Below are 23,254 nucleotides of genomic sequence, written 5' to 3'. Positions count from 1 at the left end.
ATAGCCATATATAGACATGATTGGTCGTGGCCAGCTTTACTTAATCAGCTTGCAACAACATATTACTCATAAATATTTTACTCTTTGTATATATACTGTATATACAAATTATTATTAAGCACACTAACCATTTACACAGTGTATCGTATTTATTTTTCATTCAACATAAAACAACAAAACACAGAAATAGGTAGTTTATAAATAACGAGCGCATTTTTTAGATATAAAACGGGTTAAATATCCAAGTGACAATAAAATTGTACTGACGAGATGATTTCAAGGTTAAGAAGGGGCTCGGATGCCTCTTAGTTCTGGCTGTATAATAGAGTATATCAAAAATAGGGTAAGTGGTTTTTGTGGTTTCGTGTTTGTGCATTATGAATCAATTGAATAGTTGCTCCACTCTAAACCGCAACGGCAGACAATTACACATCGGTCAGTGGAGAGACGATGGACCGATGGAGGATATACCTTGCATGTAGAAACCGTGTGCACTTATTCACTTCTTTCACAAGACATTAATAAAAAGAGATAGACACGTATATTAGTGGTTTCCGTTTTAACCATATGTGCAATTGGGCATTATCTTTCTGCGCAATGTTTGCATCAGTTTCACATTCCTGTACGTGTTACCGACATACAGTTTGTTATAAAAAAAAAAGATATCGGCAGTTTATTTGTCATATTGGATCTCGCTTAAAAGTTTAATGCTTACCAGTATGTTAATCTTTCCGGTGGCGTTGGTAAATGTTAACTTTACCTGGAGGGTAAACAATTGGATGCCGTCCAATCATTAGTTCAGGACTTCCATAAGCTAGTTAGTTGCCTTTCTTGGTGAAGTTCATTGTCCCTTGCAGGATTCAAACATACATCAGTGAGGAGGCCAATAAACTCCGCCAATTGGAGTTATAATTGCACAGATTGTGTCATTGCATTTGATTGATCTGTCCATTACTATTTGCTCCCATCACCGCTGTTGGGTTCGAATTCCCGCATGGACTGTCGGGAGTTTTTCCCCCACGTGAAATTGTTACAGGACATTTTGTGAGGCCAGCTAACGCAAGGCTAGAGCCTGGTACGGAGCATCGGTTGAATTTTTCTACTACAGGTTCCCGTACCGTTGCCTAAAATAATTCGAGGTGGGGCATGTGAGGTTGGCTGGAAAGACGCCACATGACAATTACAGTGTTGGTGCAACAACAACAAAAACATTGCAAACAATACAAACGATTTACCGAACTTAATCTTTGTTTGTTTGATTTTATAGGTGCAGCAGAATGTCCAACAGTTGACAATAAAGATGAGTTTATGTTTGAGATAAACTCTATGTGCTATCATTACATTGAAAAACCAGATATTCAGGTACATACATACATTTTCTTCTTTAATTCCAATCTTTACACTTAACATTGTGCCGTTCTTTCTTTCTTTCTTTTTCTTTCTTTCTTTCTTTCTTTCTTTCTTTCTTTCTTTCTTTCTTTCTTTCTTTCTCTTTCTTTCTTTCTTACTTTCTTTCCTTCACTTCTTTACCTCTAACAGAACTTGCAAGAACATTATAGATCTAACGTACACTCAAGTATAATACTTGTCATAATATCAAAGGAGAAATCATGTACTTTTTGCTATAAAAAGGGATGAATACAAATACTTAATCTGTAGTCTGTTGTGAGGGACTGCATTGTGCTTTAGCAAATTCAAAATCCAAAAATACAGCCTACCTCAAAAAATCGTACAATGCAATCAATGTATCAAAGTTAAAAATAGGTATATTATCATACAGCTTGTTAAGAAATGATAAACAAATAATGTAACGAAATTTAACTAATATAGGCAAAAAGAAGATTTACCGACGTACACGCAGATATCATATAGAGTATAGAGTAAATTGGAGTGATTCTATTTTAGGTAACATTCGATATTGCTGAACCTGACTGTAGAAGTAGGAAAGGTCATCTGTTAACTATTAAAGACAATGCAACACAAGAAGAACTTAAACGTCAGTTAGCAAATGTTGGCGATGTGCATACCATACTGATTGGGCTGAAACGTGACGGAGGGGTATGGAAATGGGTTACAGGTTGGAACTCTTTTTGCTTTATTTGCCTAAAATAAATGCCAATTTATCAATAAATGAAAATAGATTAAATGTTATGTAACAAAAATGTTGTACATACTATTTGAATAAACCCGGAGAGGAGAGGGATGACGTAAGGGTATAAATAGAAAGGTCTTTGTTAACCGTTAAAATGCTTAAATGGTTAATTTTATTCTATAAACAAGTCCGTTCTTCAAGTTAAAATGGATATCATTATTGGAATTTTGTTGGGAATGTATGCGCACAATGCTAGGTGGCGTATTCATTCATTCATTAATTCATCCATCTAATCAATCAATCAATCCACCTACCCATCCACCCGCTCATTCATTCATTCATTCATTCATTCATTCATTCATTCATTCATTCATTCATTCATTCATTAATTCATTCATTCATCCATCTATTCATCCATCCATCCATCCATCCATCCATCCATCCATCAATCAATCAATCAATCAATCACTCAATCACTCACTCACTCACTCACTCACTCACTCACTCACTCAATCAATCAATCAGTCAATCAATCAATCAATCAATCAATCAATCAGTCAATCAATCAATCAATCAATCAATCCACATACCCATCCACCCGCTCATTTATTCATTCATTCATTCATTCATTTAATATTTTACAATTTTAGGAGAGAATCTACTTTACAATAACTGGAAAGAAGGCGAGATATGTAGCAATTGTGACTGTGCAAAACTGAAGCTGAGAGAAGGAGGAGTGTGGGAATCTGTTCCCTGCCAGACTGCAGACTGGTTTACGGCTTACGTGTGTCAATATGGTAAATATAATGAGAACCTTTCGTCTGCTGCATCATTTCCGGTTTCTAAGTTTTTTCTTTAAATGAGGGGTTAGGATGTGTGTGTGTGGTGGAGTGGATGAGGGAGGGGGCTTTACTCTACACGACTTATAGAGGCTGTATGGATCAGCTGGTCAACACCACTCTAGTAGTAAATAAACTGGTGTTAAGACTATGAAAATAACAATAAACAATAACCACTATAATAGTAAGCTATTAAAACACACAGTTTTTTTCACGTGATTATTTAAAAAAAAATGCATGTATATGTATAAAACCATTGTAGTAAAGTCTAAATTTTATGATTCTTTATATAACGACACGTATATAGTATTCTCTGGCCGTAAAATATTAAATATTAAAATTAAATCTGACAGTATATACCAGTATTATGTTATAATAAGAATTTTATATTTGTTGACAATTCGTATAAATAAACATTAACTATAGTCCCAGATTTCTCTCTACTGAACATATCTCAAACTCGAGGTTATTATTAAATGACAACTAATGAATTGTCCATTATTTACTTTTGTTAGTCGCGAAATGTTCGGCCGGATTAATTTTTTTTTCATGAATAAAATTTTGCCATTTAATACTTTCAGTGAGTTTTCTTTCTTTATATAAACTTTAAAGTTTTCACGATACTCGGAATTGTTTCAAATGAATCATTTGAGCCGCGTCACGACAAAACCAACATAGTGTGTTTGCGACCAGCATGGATCCAGACCAGCCTGCGCATCCGCGCAGTCTGATCAGGATCCATGCTGTTCGCTTACCAACCCTTTTACAAGTAGAGAAAATAATAGCGAACAGCATGGATCCTGATCAGACTGCGCGGCTCAATTATACTTAAGATTTAAAAAAAAAATTGTAAAACAGATACTCTATTCTTTATTATTTTTGTTAATACTGTATACGTTATACAATTTTCTTCATGTATACTCATTGATTAAATACTATTTCATTTTTTTTTTCAGCGCCAGTGGACGGGTCAAATGCCGCTTATAATGTACATCCGGTGCAATGTAAGTATATTAAAGTCATCAATTAATAAGACTTATCTTAAGGAAGTGATCTCAAAATTATAAAACGTGCTTAAGAATCATTTCCTTATGTTCTTTTAACTGCTTGATGGACAGATATTAATGATAAAATACCACAATTTTAAAATCTAAGTTCTGATTGGTACACTTTCTGTCACGTGACAGCTTAATATATCACGGAGATACATCGATCTGCTTGCTTCCTGTTGATATGGCATACATGACGGCAATCTCGAATTTCCGGCGGATTCCGTAATACTTCGGAAAGTAATTGTCGAGAGTACGGAATGACTTCTATATTAAGTATAAAACACGCGCATGAAAATGAATTCATGAAAGTGATTTATAGTCCACACAACATTTCACTGCAAAAATGCGTATAATGGACCACTTCATGGCTGTCTGAAAAGTCCCACCCCAAATTGCATTTTCTCGGCCCTTTCCGTCACACTTCGGGTAAGAACGGATAAGCTGCTATTGATAATGGCCGATATGTTTCCCAATTCGAAACTACGGTAATGAAGGGTCAAGTCGTAGAAATCAGTCACGGTTACTCGAGCGAGATCTCCCCTGTAACAGATAATTAGAATAGACTTCGAGATACTGAAAAAATCGAGAAACAAAAGTCGAGACACATACACATACGATTGTTTTTTGATTCAGTTGCATGAGTACAATCTTACTTGGAACATTGTAGTATTACCTTATCTGTAAGAACTTTCTGAGTTTTGAAAATGATTCTCGTCTTTATCACATACCGATTTAGTGATTTTCTGACTGACTGATTGAATAATTAAAGATAATTTGAATTTATAAATTAATCTGTAGATAAATTACTTGTACACTAATTTATCATTTGAATTCGTTCAAATAAGGACTAATTGATATATTAAACACCATAGAACCAGCAAATGTTGTTAAGACGAATATTGATATGAATATTAGAAAATATATATCCGAGAAATTGATTGAAATATTGATTATAGACTCATTTGTTGATTGACTGGCTAAATTTTGTTTGGTTGATTGATTGATTGATTGATTGATGTTGATTGATTGATTAAATCATTATTTTCCATTTTTACAGGGTCGGTTCTATCATTATTGTCAACACTTACAGCCGCTGTGGTTTTAACACTTCGTCACTGACAATAGGGCAGCGGGTTGGTTGAGATCTTAATTATTTGTAAGTATGCCATCACAGTTTTCTAAGAATCAACATAAAAAAAACTCATAAGTATAAGTATATTTTATTGTCATGTACATGATAAAAATGTCACGTAAATTTAACAGTCTGACCTCATTGCTTAAAATGATATCTTACATAAAAGTGTATATAAGTGTCGGGGGGGGGGTGTAATAGAATAGCATGATATTCACAATGGCTGCCTGAGTAAGCACTATTACTTTTTGTCGAACCGCTAAAATTTAGTGGCGTGTAACCACAAGGAATGTTTTATACACGCTGAGGTACTGTCAAGAGTACTGGAAATTTAACTTCCTCCACGGATTTATATTACATTTAAATCCGTGCTTCCTCGTAGAACTTCTACCATTATATTTTTGTAGTGTGCGGTTTATTATAAGAAATGGCACACAGTACTTCGGACATAATATCATTAGAGAAACCTCCTAGTCAGCTCCAAACATTGAAAAGTCGTCAGCGTTTAGTTTCCGTCCGTTAAATTAATGCGGGCTGACTGACCGGTCAACTATATACATGTAATGCTATAAGGCCCTCTGCTCTTTGTACTTTTTTTTTTAAATAGTGTTGCACCAAGCAAAGCTCACGCAAATTTATCCCTTTTCGATAGCTTAAATTTTAAATTTTAACTCGAATGTAAAGGACTGAAGGTTTTGAGTAACTATATATTATGACTGTTCAATCAAATTTCATAAAACGAAGATTACATATAGTACTCAACAGTAGATTCCATTTTCTGTATGACCGGAAGCTCTAGGTTAAAATAGGGAAAATGTTATCAATAACCATTTAAAGGGAATTATATAGCGTATTTATCATTGAAATTTATCTCCAGTTTATATTTAGAAAACAACAACAACGACAAACACATCGGCTAACATGGGTTATTTATCAGTACCGGTGTTCTGATTCACCCACTTATGTACTTCAATTATAAACATAAACCGATCTTCTGAAGCATGTACTTCAAAAAAAACAAAAACAAACAAACAATAAAAATGTCATCAACAACAATTAAATACTTATACATAAAAATACTGACTGACGAAGTAGATACTACTTAGAGTATATTTCCGACTGTATTGTTTGATTCGTCTGTTTCCTCGTTTGTCCTAAGATTGTGGTAAACAAAAGTCATGTACACAGTTTGTTAGTTTAAATAGCTACTTCCGGTACAAACTCCATGCAGCATTTACTTCCCTTTAAAAGAATAAGCGTACCAGCAATTCAATGGCAACTTCTCGACCCTTTCCGACTAACTTCGGATAAGGACCACGAACACAATTATGGTAAAATACCAGAGACTTATGTAACAGAGGGATAAGAAGCTTTTATGTAATACATTTTCACGTCCAGACCCACAATCCTTTGCGCCTCTGAGTTGTTCAGTTTCCGCTATCTTGTTTTACGTAACCTACTGTGTTTACTTTTTCATCTATTACTAAGAACAATTTACATTTTCCTAAACTTTTCAGATATATATTAATGTATATACATGACTTCGTGCATTTTAAACTACCTTTTTGATTCCTTTTAACGGATTCTGAAACTATTGTGGCAAATTTTCTCGTGACACACACATCAGAAAATGCAGAAGATTGAGACTAGACCTAAAAGACATCGTGCAATACTAAAAACTTGTATTGATATAAGCTCTACAAGAACATGAAGCTCCGAAAATTGCAAAATGTTATACTATCAGTAAATAAAATGGTGTAGGTCATTTTCGATGTGATCGATCATGAAATTCTTCGCGCATTCGTTCTATCTCTGCTCTAGCATGTACAGAATTTATCAGTTTCTTGCGAGTGTGAAGGCACTTAGTACTGCTTAACTGCTTGAAAATATGCCCAGGAACGATGCGTGATTGAACTGTGCTCGAAGTGGCCTACCCCGATGTTTTATTATATTTTCATTACATGCTGTTGAATTAACCAGTTGTTTCCATTATGTTTCAGATATAGTGAGGAAGGCTCTGTGAAGATATGATATTTTTGTGATTTGATGACTATAATGTTGGAAAAAAAGGAAAGGATAGCTTTTGGACGTTGAATTTGACGTTTATCACTGTCTTGTAAGCTAAGCTGTACGGTTGTAAATGCTTAGACATAAGTCATAACGGGAAGACACCCTTTATTTATAACGCGCAATAAGAAAGAACGCCAAAAGAGTTTTTTTTTTAATATTAAAAAGTCAATTATAAATAGGATAAAGATGATATCACTTCTCCGTCTGGCTTTTTTTCTGTTAGAAGTGTCACATATACCGTTGTACTGATTTCAACACAGTGTATAACCGTGATAATTATGATAGAAAAAACTCATTTCAAAACGACAAGTTTTAAAACGACACAAGGATGTGGCTTAAGCAACTCAGTGACACAAGTGTTTGAAATCTTAACTTGAAGCGCAGGATATCTGTTCTGTGTTTGATAGAGTACACGTCATTTGTAATATCTTCTTTTTTAAGAAACATTTCCGTGTCTGTAATTTGTTCTAATTGTTGTTGACTTTTAATTAAAACTCTATCATCATCTTAGATCACGTAATTCAAAATCGAAACTTAATACATGTATATCACATTTATTATTATCACGAGCAGCATTAATTTATTTTAAAAATTCATTTACTTATTATAGTTAAACTTTTTCTATTACAATATTCAAAACTTTATCAATATTGAAATTAATATCGACTTTAAAAAATGTAATGTAGCTTTAGTCAACATAATATCTAGTCCAACTAATTGTACTGCGCGACGAGATATTGTGCTATTTTCGTGTCTGGGCAATAAAGCGAGATTCTGCCCCAGAACGAAAATATCTCAGAATAAAGCTTTGGCACGCCAATATATTTTGACTACATAATATCGAGCAAATGTTGCGAATTTTGTCACGTGTTTTATAGTCATCAAATTAACGCCTTGTGACAGGGAACAATAAAAAATTTACCTCAACTTTATCTTAAATACAAATGCATTGAAACGGTCATCCAAGTACACATAATTTAGATTCTTGAATAATTTCACTTTTATTTTTGTTTTGTTTTTGTTTTGTTTAGAAAAAAAAACCATTATGATTTACATTTTTTATAAAAATGTTTACATGTACAAACAGTGAAAGATCATGACAAAACCTCATGTATATATCTCTCTGGTAATAAATATTTCATATTTTAAGACGTGTTGTTTGTCGTTTTCGTCCTGAAAGATTTTATCGGAAGACAATTGTAAAACCAATAATGGGATTATTAGCGAAAAGTTCATTACAGTTATAAGTATAGGAATAAAGCTCTGATGAAATAATCATTTGTGTACTTTTGGGGTTAACCACTTTTTGTTATGAATTGATTGCTTTTCCCTGAATCTAACTAAAGGAGCGAGTTGGCGCACCACACTTAATGCCGTATTCCGGTATATACCGGGCAAGGCGCGCTCAAATCTGGCCTTTTCACCAACAAAAATGCACTTTAAGACTCTACGATAGTGAATAAAAATGTAAAAATAGGCGTTAAAACGATATTTTTTTCTATTTTGTGATCACGATTAATGCAAGCGTCAAGAGGTACTGCTCCAACACTGTATTGAGTTAGATCCTTACTAAAGTTATTGCAGTGTTTTAAAAGCGTGTAAAATGTGTTGTACAGTGCACACTCGACAGAGCGGCCTCATGTAGAACAACAACCTTTTTGCAAGAAAAATTTCCATCAATCTTAGACTAACACATCACAATCAATTTAACCTCTCTAGAGCAAACACCTCTCTACAACAACCAAACGCTTTGTCTCCCATTGGTGTTGTTATGCAGAGGTTGCCCTGAATTAATTTTAATCATTAATCATTTTTCAGTATGTGAGGTAATTTTGTTCAGACGTATGAACAAAATTTTGTTAAAAAATACTCAATATTGCTGAACTTATGCAGTGTTCATACGTATGAACAAAAATCTTTACAAGTTGAGAAAAAAATTTGTTCATACGTATGAACAAGTTTGAAACTGCTAATATATATGTTTTTTATTTTACACTATTCTTATTTTTTGTTCAGGCGTATGAACAAAAATTGTTGAAAAAAAAAATATACATGTATATGTTATTTTTTACACTATTCTTACTTTTTGTTCAGACGTATGAACAAAAATTGTTGAAAAATAAAAATATATTACTAAACTTTTTCTGTTTTTGTCCTATTTTGCCCAAAAAGCAGTATTTTTAGTGTTTTTTTTTTTCCAAAGAAATAACTCTAAAACGGGCCAAAAAGAGGGACACTCGGAAAATCCTCTTTTATTCTGAAAGCAGATATTTGAAAAATCTTTTGGACAACACCACCATAATATGTCGGATGGAAGATGTGCATTTGAAAATTTACATAATCAGTGAAAATGAAATCAAAAATCAATTTATTACATACGTTTCTATCCCTATTATAGAAACATGTACATGTATATCATCATCATTATTATATGAGCCGCGTAACGACAAAACCAACATAATGGGTTTGCGACCAGCATGGATCCAGACCAGCCTGCGCATCCGCGCAGTCTGATCAGGATCCATGCTGTTCGCTTACAAATCCTATAACAAGTAGAGAAACTGATAGCGAACAGCATGGATCCTGATCAGACTGCGCAGATGCGCAGGCTGGTCTGGATCCATGCTGGTCGCAAACCCATTATGTTGGTTTTGTCGTGACGCGGCTCATTTAAAGTGACATTATGCTCATTTATTCACTGTCAAGCTTGGATAAAATAATTGTATATTGCAAAAGATTGACTATTTTAATTGACCAATTATTAATAATTCTAATGGTTTAGGATATATTACGAAAACTGCCTAAATTACATGAATAAAAAAGACTGCCTTACTCTTGTTATAATTTTTTTTTAAAGTACAGCTTTCAACACAGTATTTACCAATGATGTTATGATAAAAAGTACAGTTTTAAATTAATTCAACATTTCGATGACAAAAGATAAGTGTTTGAAATCTTGACTTGTACATGCATAATATCTTCTTAAAAGTGCAGAGTATTCGTCATGCTGTCCACAGCACGCTTTCGGCGTTTCCCGTGCAGTTATCGTTTGACTCTTTTATGATTTTACGATGAGTGAATCTTAAGTTTAAAGGGACTCCACCCAGGATTTTTAACATAACGATAATTTTTTGATATTAATGATCCTAGAAAAAAAAACTTGTGTGCGAAACATCAGACCATTTGCTCCTTTCGTTTTACAGAAGGAAAATAAATCAAAATTAGAAAATGACTCAAAAGTAAAATGCGTTGTGCGGTGCAACGCCGTTCACTAATATCAGACTAAGAATAGCTCAAAAAATAAATTTCTTTATTATATACTTATAAATGAAATATTGAGAAAAATTGATGAAATAAAATGCATATTTTCATTTTCCGTATTTTCACTGTAAAAATTTATTTTTCACTGCAGTGAAACATATTTTCCGTATTTTCACTGGTGTCTCGCCGGACTACTTTCTTTTAAATTCTGCCAGTACACAAAATTTAATGGAAAGTCTTTCAAATTTTATCGCAAAAAAAGAGAAAAATGTATATAATAAACAGAAAATTCAAGTTTTTTCTATAAATACATGATTTATTTTCATCTCGTGGCATGAAAATTATCATATTTCACTCGTGGCTACCGCCACTCATGAAATATTTATTTTCATACCACTGGATGAAAATAAATCATGTATTTATAGAAAAAACTTGAATATCCTCTATTTCTTATTTTTTTTTTCAATTATCTTTTATGTATCATTTCTGATTTTAAAAAGTGACACAGCTGATCTATGTAAAAATTCAGAATTAATTTTATGTTTTTAGACGCATTGGACTTCCCATAAGTTTTCATTAGCACTTGCTGAAATAATTGTTAAAAAGCATATTGCATTTTTTATCAATATTAACCATTAGATAGATTGTCAACTTTATCCGAAGTTAACCACGGCTGCCTTTAAACTTTATATTCGAACTTTTCATCACAAAGATGTTATAAAATAAATTGGGTCATAAAATTGAAATTCTTGTATAATGTCTTTTTTTATTCAGAAAATAAATAGAATAAATAATTATATGTTTCGTAAACATGTTTCCATATACAAAAACAGAAATGTCGTGACAGAATCTCATGTATATACCTTTCTAGTAATAAATATTTCATAAAGTTATACGTGTTAGACGTTTTAAAGCACAAAGACTTTCCTTGAAAATTGATATGAAATCAATGCTGGCTAATTAGCGAAATGTTCTTTTTTTCTCCGAAAGAAATATAACGTTTCAGTTTTAAATCCAGTGAAAGTCGGAATAAACCTCTGATAAGATGACAATGTATGTATTGCTTTAGGTTTTGTTCTATATCACTTTCTATTCTGAAAATACTTTTAAAACATAACAATAATGATGATGATGATGATGATGATGATGATGATGATGATAATGATGCCGATGATGGGGAAAATGATATTTTCAAACAATTATATTGTTTTTTTCTTAAGATTTTAGAAATGTGTAAATAATATGAAGTATTAAACGTAAACCTTATTACTCTGTCTCATTCAAAAATGTATTTTCTTGAAAGATTAATCTGCATATATACATGTTCTTTTTTAGTAAATATAGAGATGAGAACATCGATTGTTCAACAGAATAATATCGCAAAGTTTAGTAATTAGTTTAATCAAACGTCAACAAATTATCGAATCTTATTTTCAAAACATTTTTGGCCGGGTTGCACTGGTGCAAACCTGGGTTATAGTATGGTGAATGCCGGGCGGCGGGCGGGCGGTTGGCGGCGGGCGGGCGGGCGGGAAAAAACTTTTCGTAACAGTTTTCTCAGCAACTACTTATCACAGCATCTTGATATTTGGCTTCCAGCCTTGACACGTGGTCCCATAATGTGGGATTAAATTTCAGGTCTGTTGCTTATCCACTTCCTTTTTACTGACTTAGTAAAATTTTCCTTATTAATGGTCAATAGTAGGAAATTTTCGTAACAGTTTTCTGAGCAACTACTTATCACAGATTCTTGATATTTGGCATACAGCTTTGACACGTAGTTCCATACCTTGGGATTTTATTTCAGGTTTGTTGCTCATCCATTTCCTGTTTACTGACTTAGTTAAATTTTCGACATTAATGGTCAGTGGTAATTTTTTTCTTAACACCACAGCATCATGATATTTGGTATGCAAATGCAACCGGGCCTTTTCTGTCTTTGACCCATTTTTATTTTTATCAAACATCTACTATAAAGTGAATGGTTTTGGTAATTTTGGTAATTTTCGTTTTTTCTGATTCGAAGGATTCCTGACAAGTCTTACTCATGGGGAGTTTTGATTGGATGTGTGCTCCTGGTGGCAACTGCGCATGCGTTTAGCCATCATAGTAAAACAACGGCACGTGAGAAAGGTAGAATGTCCGATCCTGAGAATGATGATATCATTCTTTCACATGAACATGGTAAGCATCAAAGGGTTTTCTAGTGAAATAAATTTCTCCTTCATAGTGATCTTTTGTCATCACCCTCTTTGTCTTGTCCGTCATCCATCGTCGTGCGTAACATCTTCTTTGAACCGATTACTCCATTTTAACTAAATTTTACAGTAATGATCCGTGTTTATTCCCCTACCAAAGTTTTTAAATGGTTCCGGTTTGTTGTATAAGTGGGTTACAGGGCCAAAGACAAGAAACCAGTCAATAATGCAAATTTCAATAACCCTCTTGTCTTAATCTATTTGATCTAGAGCTTTTATATGATGAATGGTACGTCATTAAGTAGTCCTCTACAAAGGTTATTCCAGTAATGCCTCCAGGGTCAACATTTCCCAAAATACTGGGGTATTTGTAAATAAGAAAAACTGGATAAAAACTTTTTTGAAACCACTAAGGCTTGAGACTCAAAAATGACCCAGGTCCAGGGCTTATAGATTTACATTTTGTGTATAGGTATAATTAAAACATTTGAAATGGCCTCTAAAACAACAAGTGCTAGAGCTTGGCCATTTGGAATGAAACATTGTCTGGTAGACCCTCGGTCAAAATTTGTCCTGACCCGGAGGTCATGTGTTTTCTCTATGTATATGCATGCATGTAGTTACAAAATAAAAAAAAGTCTTTTGGTATAAAGTCATACGATTTAGTATATAGGTTGGCAATCAGTAGATGATCACCCCTATTGATTTTAAGATCAGTTGGTCAAATGTATAGGTCCTCGTTACCGTAACCACTAATGGCTTCTCTGAACAGAATTTTTGTAAAATAAATATTACAGGGAAACTTTGTTACATTTATTCTTGGAATATGATTTTGCAATAAATGTCTAAATATGTATACAACAATAACTTCAGTCCACAAAATTCTTGAATACAGTCACTTCTCATAGTAAATGTATGCACTTTGGTTCCTTTGATGCAAGTTGTTTAATGCTATCGTTTATGAAAAAGATGGACGAACTGGAAACAAACAACAACAAACCTCACTTAATAACTAGTTTCTTAAAAATTGTTGGCGTCCGCGCCGAAGCGCGGCGCCCTTATGGAATGAAAGCAGATTTTGTGGGCGACAGCAACTTCTCGAGCCTTTTAGTCGGTCATAATAAAAGCCGGTCATTCCGATCGGTATTAGGGTGCTTGATTATTAATTAAGAATGAAATGTCGCGATATGTTACAATGAATAGCGAACTGGAGAATTTTGCAATGCAAACATTTTCAAATGAAATAACCTTTTCCGTCAATAAATCGCGCTCTTCGGGGTTTTTCATTTATCATTTTGTAGTACACAGTGGGTTATCATGGTATGTTATTGTTGTACATGTATCCTAGAAAGATCAGTTGATGACCTAAATATTCCAAAAATCTATTTATAGATATATCTATTTATCACTCCTATCGGTAATTACCGGTCTCTCCCGGTCTATTTTGACCGGGATTTACTAGTGACCGGCGAATAGTACCACACGTTTATTGTCCGGTCTCTCCCGGTTTTGGAGTAGATGTTTGATATCGTTACAATTAGAAAAAAAACAACAACAATAGCATGTTTCATTTTATCTATATGAGATAAAAACAATAAATATGTACACGGATTTATATGTAATATAAATCCGTGATATGTACAATAATTGAGAAAAAGGTACATTTTTATGGTATTAAAATGACATTATCAACTTTGAAACATTTTATTTAATTTGTTATCCGTGTTTAGTAAAGATGCCGAGGAATTATTCAAAGTTACAAATTAGATTTTATGAATTATTCAATTGATTGATAATTTAAAAAATGATAAAGAAAAATACAAATGTACATGTACATGGTTTAAAAATAAACAATATTATATATTAAAAGATAAACCATAATTTACTGACTTTTTCCAGTTAAGCTTTGACTTATAATCGTCGGTCAATATGACAATTGAATTCTTAAAATTTATTTTACAATTTTAATAAAAAAAGTGTAGTAAAAACTCAGTATTAAAATAGCACATAAAACACAAAAAAGAAAAGAAAACAATATTCATAAAATTTGTATTTTTTTTTTATTAAAATTAATAGATATTACAATTATTGTATAATAAACAATTATGCTCAACATGATCAACATGGTAATATATTTACTAACTTAAAGTGTGAACAGATACCTTAAGAGGGGGTCTTCGCTAATAGCGATAACATAATAAGGGACAATTACAAAGGTGTGGTACGTGTTGATCATGCGTTACACATATGGATTATAAATGATTGCATACATGTATATCCGTTGCTATTAATAACCACGATCATAAAGAAATAACAAGTAATATTCTAATCTCTAGCATGCCAATCAAAGTTCATAATGAACAATGTCTTTCGTCCGCTCATTCATTAGTGATATACATTTCTGGTAGTTTATAAGGATATCTTGTCATCATATGTGTACTAGTTCATCTTCACTTGCTGCATTTCTTGCTTGGACGCCCTGTGATGCTTTGCATCAATGCTTTTCTTGTTTATTGCTAGATTGAAAATAGGACAACACTGGAATAGACGTATTTGTAATTATTTCTAAAGGAAATCCAATTATAATTGTTATATTTGCTTAGATGAGTTTATTTCGCTCTTCAACTTTGTCACCTTTTGCGATTTAATGATATTTCGGCGAAAGATTTTATATACATATAAATCTGTATCTGAAACTTTGTTACATGTTTTAGTAAATATCTACATAATTATATACATGTATATACATAACTGCTATTTAAAATCTCAATCTTTGCTATTGCATTTGTGATAAAGAACATACGTTGTGACTTTTATTCACAAGACAAACTTTGCACATTTACGCCTAAATGAGTTCGAATTATTAGAGTCTATACTTCTCTAGCAGGCGAGGTTGTTTGACCGCTGGTGTTGCTTTGAAAAATGCAACACCCGAGGTTAGCCAAACTCATCTTTCCTGTTTCGGCGTCATACGACATAAACTGTGTTGGTGCGCCGTAAAACCAAACAAGCAAACATTATGTACTTTGTCAGGGGTTCGAACAGAGGCTTTGATGTCGAGCATTTTCCCAAGTTATCCAAAATTAATGACCATCATATTTCATAATGTAATAAAACTGATCCGTTTATTTGCTTCTCGTTATTTGTAATTATTAGAGCAGTTAATCAAACATAAAATTATATTGAAAACAATGTTAATTCATGTAATATCACATACTGCCAAATGTTTTAAAGATTTTGTCTTTAATATTTCAGAAGACGATTCACTTGATGATTTGGTTGACAAAGTGATCCACCAAATCCGTTTCGAAAAGCACGAATTTAACCCTACATACCCCTTACAAGGTGTATGGAACAGCCCGGCTTCGAAGAAACATTTTCGCAGAGGAAGGAGGGAGGCTGACGGAACAGCTACGAACCGCATGCGCCGGTCAAGAAAATGCAATATGGCAAGGAAACATGCGCGGACAATGCTTCAATTTTGCCAATCTGAACCGACGTCGGAGCATAAAGGAGCTGAAAAAGATGACATTGCCGGAGGTCCAGCCAACGGAGGACCAGATAAAAACAATCCCCAAGCGAATGGTAACAAAGAATCCGAAGAAAAGCAGGCGCAGGGAGAGGACAGTAAGCACTCCGATGACGTGGAAAAGGAAAAAGATATAGAATGAATCGGCGAATGATTAACTGAACGTATGAAATCGTGTGGCTATAAAGACAGCAAAAAACTTCTCTTCGAATTTAAAACCTATGATTCGATTTCTTCCTTTTCTCTGAACACTGACAATCTGTTTTTTAGTTTTGAATGTTTGTAAAATTTTGGTAAATATATTATTAAAGGGACTCCACTGAGGTTTAAAAGCCTAAAAACATAACATTAGAAGTTCTTACATAAATGAACTGGGGCGCTTTAAACAGAAATATATGCAAAGAAAGTTAAGAAATATACTTTAAAATAAATCGAAAATCGTAGTATTATGCTTTTCTTAGTCTAATTTGAGTGGAAAGCGTTTAAACGCTTTTCATTTTGGGTCATTTTTTTACAATTTGAATAATTATTATGGAAAAAAGAAGTGCGCGAATGATCTGAAAGTTTGCACAAAGATTCGTGATATACACCTACATCAAATGGTACATTTATCTGGAAAAAATATTTTCAGTCCCATCATATCAAAACACCTCAGTGGAGTCCCTTTAACTAAATGTTTGCGAACTCTTATGGATGAGATGAATCCATAATTTGGCAGATTATAAATAGCTTTTTAAGCATTTAAGTTATAAATATAGAATAAAACAATATTATATGAAACATACATGTATGCATTATAGGGTCATCCACAAGAATCAAAAGAATACATTTAACGCTTGAAGTAAGTAAAATACTACTATACATTTATTACATTACATTTCCAGATAGGTATATTCTTAAAATACAATTTAACATTCAAGGAATATATTTACACTGAAAGGGAAACTCTATTGAGTTTTTTTTGACATGACAGGACTGGAAAATATTTTTCGAGAATTATTTACAATTTAATGTTCGTCTAGATCAATAACTTTTGTGCAATTTAAGATTATTCTCTCACTTCGTATTTCCAGAATAATTATTCTAATTGTAAAAACTGACCAAAAATTGAAAAGCGTTGCAAAGTATTTCACAAACCAGGTTATCAACAACACAAAAAATACGAGTTTCAATCTATCTTTGAGTATAGTCCTTAAGTATCTTTTGAATATTATCTATATCTTTAAGTGCTAAGCTGATCTATGTAAAAATAATCCATGTTTTATGCTTTTATGATTTTGAACCTCAGTGTAGACACGTTAACGCTGATATATAAGTTTCATCAGTATTGTAAATTGAAATATTAAACTCAGTATTTCTCTTTTTCAACATTTTGTCTAACTGTCTTTGAATAAAGTTCTTTTAATTTCTATTCTTGTTTTGTTTTATGATGTAAAACAATGGTATGAAGTCACATCCGTTCAGCACAATAGACACAGCATCGAACCTCGGTTATTGCGTCAAATGTTCATTTGTCGCTTTTTGTAGATTTGGATCCCTGACAATAATCATTCCCAGAACGACTGTTATTCTTATAAACCCTTGCCTTGCACTAAAGTATTCAATTATTATAAGGTGTTAAAAACGTATTAAGTTATAGAAAACAGGTCGGATGAACTTTGATCAGGTAATTTGCCAGTAATACTGTATCTAACTGTATCTAACTGACGGTTTAATAGGGAGCACACTGCTTGTTGAATCACAATTGACAGTTACTATTGCATCCAGTGCCAACTTATCATTGCAATCGCGTGTACAACACAAGACTGATTCTCCATTTGCTATTGCCTCTAGGCGGTGTAACGGTTCATTTCTCCTCTGTACAGTGGACTATGAGTGACTTTCATGATAATTAAATCTGACGTCGATAAAGCTGATAGTTGCTGCTTACGTGTTAACCACGTTAGCGTACAGTATTTTTGCGCTTAGCATATTAGAATTATAGCATTTACTTTTCTTTTATTCTTTTAACTCTTGCGTTGGCACGGATAATTTCCTATTGTCATTCTCGAAATTAAATGAATAGCACTGTTGGATTTTTGACCAAATAGGGACACGTTTGAACACTAGGTAAGTTATATATATATTATTTTGTTATTTTGTTATCATTTAAATAATATTATTATGTGATTAATTTTCTGTAATATATGATTGTCTGACATTCTGTAATCAATTGTGCCTATTTGAACGAACGTGTTCTGTACAAAAATTATTATGATATTATGTGATGAACTATACACCATCTACATTTTATAGTGTGTGTTTAACATACTATTGATTTCATGTGAAGTGAAATTGTTTTTTTTATTTTTAATGATTATCCATAATTTATTTGTGTAATTGTAAGTTGTTAAACAATATTTAATAATTAAAATACATTACATTACATTACATTACATTACATTGGATAAAATGTTAACTGCTATGAAGAATGTCTTATTTATATGAAAATCATATATTTGCATGTTTCATGAAAAGTGTTATTTGGTCAAAGTTTCTACCTTAAAACATTCCGTCGGTATGGTATTTCAAACACTTGTTTACGCGGTATATAAGCGAACTCACTTTATAAACCATTGTATATAAACTCTACCTGAAACACAGTGTTTAGCCTTATGTGTCATTTTTTCTTTTCCTTTTTTTGCAATATAATGAAATGAAGAAAAGAATGCGTTATCCCTACATAGAATAATTTTAGGCCTTTTGTGTCCCATATGGTAATAGACAATTTGATAGTACCGAAGGTAAACTTTCATTATTAAATGGTTTTATACACTTTCAATCAAACAGTTTTATCAGAATTGCAAACGTTTTCATTCTTGTAGTAAGGTCACATACAAATTCTACATCTAGAATTATGAACATTTTAAAGTTGGTAACATAATGCGGGTTTCTTTGTATCAATTAAAGATATCTTAATTGTAACCTTTAATGTTGGACATAGTTCAAACTATGTTTTAGGTTATAATCTCGTACTTTTCACTAATTGGTGGCTAAATTTGACCATAAATTTTTTAAGCATGATGGGCGAACACGTGAAAGGTGTAAACACACGACAGAATACTTTTTCGCCGCAAAGTCGAAACTGCAAATACACAACGTATATTATTTCTGAAATTATGATGTTTTTGTTTGTCGTTTCCAGCATTTTATATTTTTGACGAGATCAGTAAAGGGCACAAACTAGCTTCCATAATTTATCATAAAAATTATCGTTAACCCATTTGAAACTTGAGACAATGGTCCAATCTACATACTATTAAATTAGTGTTTGAAAACGTGCATGTTTAAGTAATCGAATGTAAATACCGACAATTATTAGTTATAAAATCGTAAATTAATACCACTGATTCACAGTTAAGTATATAAATTCTATTTAAATAAAACATTGTTTCTACACTAATACATGTACATTATATACAATTTCAATACACGCTACATTTTCCCCAAACTATAATTATCAAGAGATAGAATAATGAGTACAGCCATGACAAATCGGAGCCGATAATTTATAATGTGCGTGTTTATGTAATGACCATTTGACCGGTCATTACCGAGCACATCCTCGGGGACTCCCGCACGTGTCGCAATTTTCGCGGCATCAATTTGTCGTTGAATTACATAGCTAAATTACAGTGGAATAACGAAGGGCTATATTTAGGAAATACCATAATTCATTCCAGAAATATCGCAGTTGCTTCTATAACAACTGTACTTTTCTAAGCCATTTCCAGAACTACGTCATTAACAAAAATGAGCTGTTTATTTTTTCCGGTATTTTGGAATTTATACAGCATTAAACCAATGGAAAGCTTTGTTTCATTTGAAAAATGCGTATATTTAATATTTATAAACAAAAATAAATACACCAGTAATGTTATCTTATGTTACAGGTCACATGTTGCAATATCAACAACAATGTCAACAACACCAGATGGCGCTCCATTCGCACTTCCGCTTGTGTTTACACATTCCAAACATGCGTACACAAACAAATATACATGTGTGCTTGACAATGACTCCTTTACAGGTAATAAATTATCTTCATAATTATTGTTTTTCAATACACTTCATTACAATAATGGACAATATAATTTATGTACAGTGTATATATTTTGTCTCTTGAATTGTCCCCCCCGCCGATATTCAACACGGAATCCCTTCAATTACATTGTATTACAGACTTGATTTTTTTTATTTCCATAATACAGTTATTCTAACTACCTGTAATACCTGTAACTACCTTGTCACGTCTGAAGCAACCTGCTATAAAGGCCAACTATAAGACAGTGCGATGATGCACTTCCGGTATTTAAAATATGGCCATTTTGGAGATACATTGTACATAGTTAGAATGTTTGTTACGATATAAATTAAGAATATTATGTTTTCTTAATTGAAATATAAAACAAAATGACAAAAGCACTTGAACGAAATTTCGTCTGCCGAATTATTTCACGTAACTTCGCAAGGTAGACTGGCAGCTCTAATCACTTTTAACACTAGAATAATCTTTGGCCTGAGTGACATTCTTTTACTGCACAAGTCCATTGTAACCCTGACCCATCTCGGTACTGTGATGGGGATAGTCGGGAAAATCCCTTTCTGGGGGCAAACGTAACATGCTTATAGGATGTAAATTTTCCAATTCGCTGCCCGGGTGTATTTGTCGTGAATTTAATGATTTGACTATTACCGCAGGGCAAAGGAGTTGAATAAATTATTAGCTCCTGGCTTCTTGGCCGCAGATTTCTTTGAAGCCTGCTTCTTGGCTGGGCGTCGAAAACTCATCTTCTGGCACTTTTACGACGCCATACTTTATTGATTGTTTGATAATACTTAAAGCAGACACCTCCAGATTCATGTTAATTTTCATGAAAAGTTTGGAAATGTATTTACAAGTAGAATATTGTGATGTGAGCAAATAAAGTTATTTACATATTGCAATCGGCTCTTACAATCCAAGAATAATACCTAAAAGTGGCCAATATAATCAAGAACATCCCTTACTGCGGCAGTAGAAATATGGTGATGAAATACTGCAAAATCAGTATTAAACCGCACATAACATGTAAAATTTATCTTTGATCTTGAATGTTTTTACCTTTCTTAAAATGCTATGTTTCTCAATATTGATTTTCTTGAAATATTTTGGCTCATCTTGAGGCGTGCAGCTTTAAGTCTTTTCCTCCATTGTTTATAATAGATTGGCTTAAAACAGTTTTATAATGTATATTGATTATTAAATGCTAAACTCATAGACTACATTTTTCCCGTGAACGTTGTTCTGTTACAAGTCAAATTGCAATTTGCTTTCTTTTTTTAGAAATACTAAACGAAGACTTTGATTCCTACGTAATGACGCCATGGTCATGGAACAAAGATGACAACGTCAGTGACAAATTGTATCTACTTCCGGTTGCATTTGCTGCTGTTGTAATGAACATTCTCGTTATCATAACGTTTGTCAGGGAGAAAATGACGTCAGCACTTGACGTCATACTAATTGGAATATCAGTGTCGGATACATTAACAGTACTAATCCCATGTGCAGCAACCATGTTTATGTATTTTGATGGTATTTTTCCGGATTATGTTTCATACGAAAACTGTAAAATGTGGGGTTATCTCACGAAGTATTTTCCTACGATTACCCACAATGCATCGATCTGGTTAACGCTAGTTCTTGCGTATGATAGGTGTGTTGCTATACGTCACCCTTTCCTCATCAGACGACTTTGCTTACCTCGAACAAGCGTTTTTGCTATCGTGATTGTTTATATCTTTGCAACGCTTGGACATTTATGTAGATTTCTAGACACAGAGTACGTGCCTGTTAAAATAATCCCGTCAACTTATTTTGATAATCTTACAGTTTGGATACATAATGTAAGTGAAGAAATGGCAAATGCTACCATAAATACGATCGCTTCAGATGGATATGAACTAGACGAATTTTGTAACTATGTAGAAGGAATCGAAACGTGTAAAGCGGTGTATACACCAGTGTTCGGAAACTTCAAGTATTACGAATTCTGTTATTACTGGTTTGTTATTCTTTTCGTAAAGTTTATTCCATGCACATTTATGATAATACTGGATACTTTAATGTTAAAAGCTTTGCGCCACGCGGAACATATTCGTCAAGTTATTTCAACCAAAAACACCCATCATATTCAAGCGTCTCAGAGCAGAGTGCGATACTACGAGAGCAGACGAATGACGATTATTGTCGTCATCGCCATCGTCATCGTTATAGTAGTGGAAATTCCGGTCGGAGTCATTCTAATATTTTGGACGTTAGCAGAAATTCACGACAAAGAGTTTATCAGCGAAAGAAATTTGAATTATGTGGCCAGAATCGCAAATATGATAGTGTCCATAAGTTACCCAATAATATTTTTACTATATTGTTGTATAAGTGCACACTTTAGAGCTTCGTTCAGCAGACTTTGTTGTTGTTTACGAAACAGATGTTCGCGTTTTCTTTCCGCCAACGAGGAACCGTCTGATCTTTGATTCAGGAAATTAGAATGATGTCACAATATATTATTGAATGACACGGGTCTAGATTTTTATTTTAACTAGTTTGATAATAATGTAGTATCAAATAAAATCTTACGTTTTACAGTTGTTGGTTTCTATTATTTAATGTAATCGTACTTTTATGAGAAAAAAGAAATGGGTGGCCTAAATTTAATTCTAAACTGTACGGAGTTAAATCTTTTTTTCTTATTCGCAAGTAATTTTATAATGCATATAATTAAAATAAATATGGGGTTTGGATATTATTATTGCCTGTTTTCTAAGCACGAACAAGGAATTTTGCAATATGCATTACTATATAACAGATTTTTAATAACGATCATAACAAGAACATCCAAGACTGCAACCATGAACACTTAGTTACAACTATAACTGTAGGAATGAACAAGCAACTACAACCGCGGACTAGTTACTTTAACTGTAATCGTGTGAACAAGACCATGATGAAGTAATTATAAACGTGGATGAATAACTCTAACCCATGACAAGAACGTAA

General features: G+C 33.0%; 3 protein-coding genes across 3 annotated transcripts; all 3 read left to right on the top strand.

Annotated features, from left to right (window-relative positions):
• Nucleotides 1-314: 314 nt before the first annotated feature.
• Nucleotides 315-8,334, top strand: LOC132740678 (C-type lectin 1-like). Its single transcript, XM_060728622.1, has 7 exons — nucleotides 315-338; nucleotides 1,265-1,362; nucleotides 1,906-2,077; nucleotides 2,743-2,889; nucleotides 3,888-3,935; nucleotides 5,041-5,139; nucleotides 7,116-8,334. The coding sequence occupies exons 2-6, from the start codon at nucleotides 1,309-1,311 to the stop codon at nucleotides 5,100-5,102; spliced, it is 483 nt and encodes a 160-aa protein (XP_060584605.1). The 5' UTR covers nucleotides 315-338; nucleotides 1,265-1,308; the 3' UTR covers nucleotides 5,103-5,139; nucleotides 7,116-8,334.
• Nucleotides 8,335-11,353: 3,019 nt separating this feature from the next.
• LOC132740669 (uncharacterized) lies at nucleotides 11,354-17,580 on the top strand. Its single transcript, XM_060728614.1, has 3 exons — nucleotides 11,354-11,499; nucleotides 12,473-12,630; nucleotides 15,900-17,580. Exons 1-3 carry the CDS (start codon nucleotides 11,492-11,494, stop codon nucleotides 16,313-16,315), a joined length of 582 nt encoding a protein of 193 aa, XP_060584597.1. The 5' UTR covers nucleotides 11,354-11,491; the 3' UTR covers nucleotides 16,316-17,580.
• Nucleotides 17,581-17,841: 261 nt separating this feature from the next.
• LOC132740668 (sex peptide receptor-like) lies at nucleotides 17,842-22,842 on the top strand. The gene is made up of 3 exons (XM_060728612.1): nucleotides 17,842-18,282; nucleotides 20,106-20,242; nucleotides 21,539-22,842. The coding sequence occupies exons 2-3, from the start codon at nucleotides 20,131-20,133 to the stop codon at nucleotides 22,729-22,731; spliced, it is 1,305 nt and encodes a 434-aa protein (XP_060584595.1). The 5' UTR covers nucleotides 17,842-18,282; nucleotides 20,106-20,130; the 3' UTR covers nucleotides 22,732-22,842.
• Nucleotides 22,843-23,254: the final 412 nt, after the last annotated feature.

This window comes from Ruditapes philippinarum, unplaced genomic scaffold (genome assembly GCF_026571515.1).
Source record: "Ruditapes philippinarum isolate M1 unplaced genomic scaffold, ASM2657151v2 ctg861_1_1_1_1, whole genome shotgun sequence".
NCBI classification, from domain to species: Eukaryota; Metazoa; Mollusca; class Bivalvia; order Venerida; family Veneridae; genus Ruditapes; species Ruditapes philippinarum.
Note: the sequence above shows the minus strand (reverse complement) of the source record. Positions and strands in the feature narration are given on the sequence as shown.

Excerpts from the sequence above, each read along its gene's own strand:
- LOC132740678 (XM_060728622.1), top strand. The coding sequence starts at position 1,309 with ATGTTTGAGATAAACTCTATGTGCTATCATTACATTGAAAAACCAGAT. Across the intron at positions 2,078-2,742 it reads GGTATGGAAATGGGTTACAG|GAGAGAATCTACTTTACAAT; the intron begins GTTGGAACTCTT and ends TTACAATTTTAG. Across the intron at positions 3,936-5,040 it reads TAATGTACATCCGGTGCAAT|GGTCGGTTCTATCATTATTG; the intron begins GTAAGTATATTA and ends CCATTTTTACAG.
- LOC132740669 (XM_060728614.1), top strand. Across the intron at positions 12,631-15,899 it reads CATTCTTTCACATGAACATG|AAGACGATTCACTTGATGAT; the intron begins GTAAGCATCAAA and ends TTAATATTTCAG.
- LOC132740668 (XM_060728612.1), top strand. The coding sequence starts at position 20,131 with ATGTCAACAACACCAGATGGCGCTCCATTCGCACTTCCGCTTGTGTTT. Across the intron at positions 20,243-21,538 it reads TGACAATGACTCCTTTACAG|AAATACTAAACGAAGACTTT; the intron begins GTAATAAATTAT and ends TTCTTTTTTTAG.